We start from the raw sequence: 8,161 nt of genomic DNA on the forward strand, positions 1-8,161 counted from the left end.
AATACTTTTTGGAAGTTATGCAGTTATGTTGTATTATGTATTGATGTGATCAGGGAAACACTGGTCGTCCGGGTACTGTAGGTCCTCCAGGAGAGAATGGGATAGACGGATACAGGGTCAGTCATTTGCAAACACTTCTTACAGATTAAATAAATACTTATATACATCACAAAATATTGTGAGTTTAACCCTCTTTGCCTCTTAAATAAATATGTTTTTAATTTTTAACATGTTTTTGCTTCACTGGAATGGGAAGACACTTCATGACTTTTGTCAAATGAGCTATGTGAAACACACACACACACACACACACACACACACACACACACACACACACACACACACACACACACACACACACGCACACCCAAAAATAAAAAAATACAAAAGTAACACACCCGTGGAATACTAAATAATAATCAAAAAATATTATTGGACAAATATATATATATATAAGTAGTAAGTTACATTTCAAGGATTCTGTTACTTTTGACCGTGTAGATAGCAAGTGTGACTCAAAAATGAAGGGGCCTAGAGGGTTAAGCAAATGTAAATATTGTATACTGAGATATCTCTCTTCATATTTATTTATTTGTTTGTTTGTTTATGTACTTATTTAATTGTTTATTTAATTTTTAGGGTGAAAAGGGAAATCCTGGAATCAGTCCAATGCCTGTAGGTTCATATTAAGATACAATATCTTTAAATAGTATTAAATTACTCATCTGTTCAAAAAGTTTCATTGTTTTCCTTCTGTCTTTTTCTGCTTCTGAACGTCAAGAATGTGAACTGGTCGAATACATACGCAAAAACTGTCGTAAGTTCAGAGCACCTAATATCCAAAGAATGCCAAGCTGAATGACTGCTAGTGATTTAAGTCATTAGCATTATCTCATTCAATTATTTTATTTCTCTCTTCGTGATCTCTTCTATGTGCCATTAAGCTTACTGTATATTAAACCTTGAAATCATTTGAAATGGATCTAAATTTTATCTTTTATTTTGTCTCCACAGCTTGCTGCTCCGGTATGCTTTGCCTTACACTTTAACATTTCAGTGCCTTATTTATTAATAACTTTTTGCTGATTGTAAATTTTATTTATGTATTTATTTTTTCTTATTTTTTTTCCAAAATGCTTTCAGGTAATGGTACCTGGTGTCCAGCTCACCCCACAGACCTGGTGATAGCACTGGACATGTCTACGGATGTGACTCCTCCAGTGTTCCAGCGGATGCGTTCTGCGGCTCTATCCTTATTGGAAGACATTTCCATTGCTGAAACAAATTGTCCACGAGGAGCGCGGGTGTCTGTGATCTCCTACAACAGCGAGTCCAGGAGCCTGATCCGTTTCACAGACCACCTTAAGAAGAAGAGCCTTCTGGGAGCTGTAAGAACATTAGGCTCTTGAGAGAACCACAAAAAACCAGAGACATCGGACAAGCCATGAGCTTTGTGGCCAGGAACATCTTCAAACGTGTCCGAAGTGGCAGGCTTATGAGGAAAGTGGCTGTGTTCTTCACAAACGGGCCGTCGAGGGATGAATCGAGTCTTGCAACAGCCATGCTGGAGTTCAAGGCTGCAGACATTGGCCTCGGAGTGATCGCCTTTAATACTGCTAATGATGTGAGCCGAGCAATGCAGGTACAGTAGATAAGAAAACATCAGATTTGCAAATGCAAAAAATGCAAGTCACCTTCATTTACATTTAGTTATATTACTCCACAGTAATAAAGAGGAAAATAACAGTGTTAATTTTGCAAAGTTCTTTAAATACAATTCCATCTGTAAAGTAGCACAAAACATACAATAGTGCCATTATTCAACTCAATTTGTTGATTCAGTTTAGTTTTCTAACAATATCAGTGGAAAGGTCATCAGTTATAAAACAACCACAAAGCAGCTCTGTAGAGTATAATAGTGTCATTTTAGAGCTCATGACGGTTCGCTATTGATGGAGTTTAGCTCAGTAATCGTGCAAATTTGTAAAACAAGCTTAATCCAGCTCTACAAAAGTCAGTAGTCTGTTTTTTCAGCTTAAGTCAAGGCAGTGTTAATTCAGTAGAGTTCATCAATTAGCTAAATGTAGCTCTATAGTGTTGTTATTCAGCTCAAAAAATAACATCATTCATCAATATCAACTCAGATCACAAAAAATGAGTGCATGCTTTTTTCAAAAATTTCAGTCAGCATTAGTGACTGTGATGACAAATAATGAGTGCATGCTTTTTTCAAATTAGATAAACATTTTTATAAATATGCAAGATCCAGTATTTTTTCCCGGATCTCAGCTTTATTTTTGCAATTTGTGGAAAATCAAAAAAAAAAAGTTTTTTTTTTTTTTTCCCGGATCTCAGCTTTGAATAAGAGTGATTTTTACCCCAAATGTCTGTCTCAGGTTGATGACACAGGAAGCTACATTATCGTTGATGGCAGAGGAGTCAATCGCATTAAACAGTGCATCATTTGTTTTGGTAAGCTCCAGTGCAGACATTCACATTTGGTCATTTTCACTTCTTTGAGCTCGCAAACATTTTAAGGAATAAAAATTAAAGCTCTGTTCCAAAACCTACATAGACAGCATTTTAATTAGTCATTGATAAGCTTCCGATGCAAATTGTAAGCCATTCCAAAATGTATGCAGCATTACGCTGCCTCTAAAAATACCTAATTTTATTCAAATTCTAAGGAAACATTTACACAGAATGCATTTTTTATGTTTAAAAATGCAAGACACGGGACAGTGGGGGAAAAAGATTCAAGGTCTAGAGATATGTTTTTTGCAAGTTGAACTTATTTTAACTTGAGTGCTGTGTTTTAGAATGTGGTGCCATGCATGCAAATTGGAAAAGACACAAGATATGATTGCCATAGTCAAACATGTCTGTCTAGCCCATGATCATGTAGTGTATGTAAATGCAGAAACACATTCTGTGTGAATGGCCCCTAAGGCAGCAAGTATAACGCACTGCAACAAGCTCAGTGAAGATCCTTAGTGGCAGACAAAGTTAATGAAATGTTTATGTAAATCCAAAAAGTGCATATTTTGGACAATATTAGTGTGCATTATTAATTTTATGCTTATTAGAGTATTATGTCATTATCTTAGTAATGTCAACAAGCCAATTTCCCAATGAGAAGGTGACTGCATATCTAGAGTGTTCCAAATCAGTCAGTAATGAGGTTCCATTGCTGTTACAATGCAGCCTATGTGGGTAGGTTTTGGATCATGGATGTCTTTAATTACAAGCCAAGGGTTGTAATTCTCTCTTGCCAGATCGTTGTAGCCCAGACCCAGTGTGTGGTGTAAACCTGCGGCCTCCACCCCTGCAAATGGATTTGGACCTGTCTGTGCTAATGGATGGGTCTGATAACCTGAACACTCAACAGTATGTAAACACAAAGGAGCTTCTGGTGTCTCTGTTGGACCGGATCGGTGTGAGCAGCGAGCCGAGCAGAGCTGATGGAAAAACCAGATTGTCCGTCTACCAGCAGAGCTCCGTTTATGGCTCATCTTACATCAACGAGGAGTTCAGCTTCACTAAATTTAAAGATCGTAATATCATGAAGAGACATATCACTAATACAGTGAGGCAAGTGGGCGGGACATCCCATCCTGAGTTTGCTTTGGAGTGGCTGATCACTAACGTTATCCTTAAAGCAGAAAGACCACGAAGCAAACAAATGGTCATGGCTGTTTTTGGTGAAGATTCTAAGCACAGCAAAGCTCAGCTTGATTATTTGTCTAGACTGTGTAAGTGTCAGAATGTTGTGATGTTTATCCTCATGGCGGGACAGAAATTTGACTGGACACAGATGAAGGAGCTCACCAGTTCTCCTCTGGAGCAGCACCTGGTATTCCTGGATGACAGAGATTATGGCACACGCTTCACTTACGCCTTCCTGCATATGCTCCACAGTAAGAAATATTCATGGTTCTGTTTTCATAAGGCCTCTGCGATAGAACTGCTTACTAACATGGTCTGAAAATTAACAGATGCTAACATCCTCTTTCATCATTTGCAGCACAGATGTTTGTTAACGTCTCAAAAAAAAATGCTGTAGTGTTTTGTTACATTTTAAGCAGTATTTAACCAACAATCTTATTGTTGGTTATTTTATTTTAGTTTTATTATAATTCTATTTAATTTTAAAGTTTTTGTCATTTTATGTTTTTGTCATTTAATTTTTTTTCTGTGAACAATAGTAAAAAAAAAACCTGTATTATCTGCTTTCCTCATTTTCTGAAAATTTACACGTGCTAACATCATCTTTCATCATTTGCAAGTAGTATATAACCCAAAATATTATTATTTATTAAATTATTTTCACTTTTATAAAAACTTTGAATTAATTATTAATTCTAGTTATTCTTTGTCACTGCAACATGCACTGAGGTATGCGTATTCTTTTTTATTAAATTTTAGTTTAAGTTTTAGTTACTTTAGTACTTCAACTAACAAAAATGAGAAATGTTAATTTTTTTTTAATATTTATTTATATATATATATATATAATATATATCTATATCATATATATATATATCTATATATATATATATTATATATTATATATATATATATATATATATTATTATTATTATTATTATTATTATTATTATTATTATTATTATTATTATTTAAACTTAACATTTAAGTAATACAAAATGTTTTTGTGTGTGTGTGTGTATCTGCTGTTGTTTTGCAGGAGGAATCTTATCCCGGTCATCAATACAGACTCGAGATTGTCGTGGTTTTGTGGTGAGGCCTGTTCATTCTGGACCACAAATCACAGAGAGGTAATGTCATTTACTAACCACACTCTTCGGACATAAATTCACAAAGGTTAGTGCATGGATCAGGTATTAGAACCATTTGGCTGTAGCAGGAGAAACTTTTTCTTTGCATGTTTTTGTGTGGTGTGACAAGCTCTGGGCTCAATAATTAAATGGTTTTAGAGTCTAAAAAATTTAACTTGTTGACTTTCGAGTTTTTGCACTGTGCCAGAAATGGGAAACCTGAGCTTCATGAGCCATATTTAATATTGAACACTAATTAGCCTGTACAGGACACTTTCTTAGCTTTTTAATGATATGAATGTGTCTAACTGTGTTTCAGAGATATTCTGCCCACTGAACCGCCCACCGAAGAGCCCACCGAAGAGCCCTTCACAACAGAAGAACCTTCGGAACAATATGAAGATGTTTATGATGAGCAAAACACTGAACCAATCACTGAACCCAGTCAACTTGATGACACTGAACAATTTATAGAAGAGCACAAAAAGGACAAAACGGAGCCCTCAAAGACTAAAGGTGGTGAATCCAGATCTTACTCGCCAATTTAACCCTTGATTTAGCTTTTCTGGAGTTGCATGTATCTCTGGCGTAGTACTGTATCCTCACTCACATTAAAAATGCACAAGCTTTTATGCTGTTTTTCAGACAGAGTTCAGTATTCAGTGCTGAAGGGAATTAGTGGAGTGTACTGGTGTTTCCAACAGCACGCTGCTTCCTTGAGAAAGATTCAGGCCGTGTGTGTGGATCGTATATGTCCAGATGGTATTACAGCCAGCAGACTAAGAAATGCATGCGCTTCTGGTATGGTGGTTGTGGCGGAAATGAAAACCGATTCTTGACTGAGGATGAGTGCTTTAGGGAATGTGTGTCTACAGGTAAATTGATCAAACTTGCTTACTGATATATTCCATATTTTTTATTGATGTAAATTTTTACTTACTTTTTATGATTAACCCTTGGTACTAAATTGATTAAATCCTATATTTAGTAATAATATAGCATGATGAGAGATTCATAAGCAATTTTTTGTAGGCTGGTCATACAGTATTTCACCAGGAATACCACAAGTGTAATAAGGTGGAAAAAAATCATAAAGTACAAAAAGTTGTTAACCCTGCGTGAGCAAAGTCTTGAGGTTTTATTGCAATGCGAGAACATTGTACTAAAATTTTTTTTTTTAGTCAAACCTTTTTCGTGAAAAAAAGACATTTCTCTCTGGGTCAAAATATTTGGAAAACAGCAATGAGGTTGATTTATTATTATTATTATTATTATTTATTATTATTATTATTATTATTATTATTATTATTATTATTATATGTTTTGTATTTGTTTATATATTAATATTTAATGCATTAATTAATATATTAATGTTTAAATGCATAATGCATTAATTCCTCTTTTACATACAGTAGTTTAACTACTTATAATAATTTAATTTAAAATAATTTAATATTATATTTTTAATGGATATATTGAATGCTTTCATGTAGGCCATTTATCTGTACAGAGTTTTGAGATTGTTTAAACTTCTTCCACAGAATCTGAAAATCCTCCAAAGGATGATTCCAGTATCAAGGGTAAAGACACATTTACAATATACGTGCCATAAACATTTTTATTTTTTATATATTTTGCATTTCTAGAATGAAAACAAATGTATCAAATTATGATTTATTTATTATTATTATTATTATTATTATTATTATTATTATTATTATTATTAATTTTATACTATTTTTTAACAAATGGAGATACATATGAGGAGCATCCCTGATTTACTAAAACAATAATGCAAACCAAGTATAAAATTATTGCTGATCTCAATGTGCATGGTAAAATATGCAAGTATTAAAGGTGTAACTTTTTTAAATAGCTTCAAACCCATCAGTCTGTTCCTTATTGTGTGTAACTTAAAATTTTATTTCTATTTTTTCTGCTCATAGACACTTGCCAACTCATTGTCGATCCAGGAACTTGCTCAAACTTTTCAGTGAAATGGTACTTCAACATCCGCAGTGATGAATGTTTCCAGTTCTGGTACGGAGGCTGTGACGGGAACAGCAACAGGTTCAACACTCAGGAGGAGTGTGAGATTAGCTGTCTCAGGGCCAAAAAAATATCTCCAAACATCTAAACTGTGATATTTAATGAATTTTAGCAGCTTCATTTTTTCATGATCATGATCATATTCTCATCACGATTGCCAAATGGCAACCATAGAAGCAGTTTTAGCTATATTTGTATATTTAGCTAAATGTAAATGTATATTTAGCTAAATTTGAGTGTAGGAAAGATTTGATTACAAGAGCAGAATTTGTTTAAAGGTGAAGTTTATAATGATGCGTCATTATTTGCACCAGAAATGCAAAAATAATGATTCATTTTCAATCATTTCAGCCATCACTCAGTAAAACTCACGCCACTGGTTGAGATAATGTTGTCGGACAGCTTAAACGTTCTGATTGCAATTCTGTTTGGTGCCATTAGCAAATAAGAAAATTAGAAAAAAATAATAATTATAATAATTGTTTACCTTTAATTTAAAATATAATTTCACAAAATTCCTTGAGTGAATTGGCCATGTTTTTTTTTTTTTTTTTTTTATACACATTGTCATCAAGACGACTGTTAAGAGGAATAAAAACACTATCAAAATAGGAGTGTGTTTTATTTCTTTTTAAGGAACCTCACGGTTTTGTTTTTACATTTTTTTTTTTCTTTCTTTAATAAATGTTTCTAGAAAGCCCCTGGATATAAAACCAAATAAAAAAACAGTCTAAACCATTAACATTTTTAGGGGATGTCGGCTTTTTTCTTTTTTTAAATTACTAAACATTTAGTGATTGAGAAAACAAACAAACAATCAAACAAACAAAAAACTTTATACTGTAGGTTAGGGATTTGAAAACAGTAACAGTAAAAATTATTACATATTTATATAGTCTGATCTGCTGTTGCATGTATTTTTAGGGTTAAGATGCATGCCTGAAGAGGGAGCTGTCTCATGTTTAAAGCTAAAATGCATTCTGTCCTTCCTAGTTTAAAGGTTTAAATAGTTCACCTAAAAAATTCTCTAAAAATGTACTCACCCTCAGGGCATCCAAGATGTAGATGAGTTTGTTTCTTCATGGAAACAGATTTGGAGAATTGTAGCTTTCTGTTACTTGCTCAGCACTGTATCCTCTGCAGTGAATGGGTGCCGTCAGAACGAGAGTCCAAACAGCTGATAAATCAACAAATCCATCATTAAGACATTTTTAATTTCAAACAGTCCTCTATGCATAATAATGCTTTCTCCAGTGATAAAGTTGTCTCTGAATCAGGAGCGAAATATGTAGTTTGACGTTAAAATCACTTGATGG

General features: G+C 33.9%; 1 protein-coding gene across 1 annotated transcript in view; it reads left to right on the forward strand.

Annotated features, from left to right (window-relative positions):
* The window catches only part of LOC109105448 (collagen alpha-6(VI) chain-like), a 28,319-nt gene extending 20,758 nt beyond the window's left edge, over positions 1-7,561 (forward strand). Inside the window, 13 exon segments of the mRNA XM_042769612.1 lie at positions 54-116; positions 640-675; positions 781-817; positions 1,015-1,026; positions 1,144-1,403; positions 1,406-1,642; positions 2,397-2,472; positions 3,276-3,917; positions 4,706-4,796; positions 5,116-5,312; positions 5,501-5,671; positions 6,338-6,376; positions 6,743-7,561. Of these exon segments, the coding sequence (XP_042625546.1) occupies positions 54-116; positions 640-675; positions 781-817; positions 1,015-1,026; positions 1,144-1,403; positions 1,406-1,642; positions 2,397-2,472; positions 3,276-3,917; positions 4,706-4,796; positions 5,116-5,312; positions 5,501-5,671; positions 6,338-6,376; positions 6,743-6,933 (2,052 nt within the window). The 3' untranslated portion in view covers positions 6,934-7,561.
* Positions 7,562-8,161: the final 600 nt, after the last annotated feature.

Source organism: Cyprinus carpio, chromosome A13, assembly GCF_018340385.1.
Source record: "Cyprinus carpio isolate SPL01 chromosome A13, ASM1834038v1, whole genome shotgun sequence".
NCBI classification, from domain to species: Eukaryota; Metazoa; Chordata; class Actinopteri; order Cypriniformes; family Cyprinidae; genus Cyprinus; species Cyprinus carpio.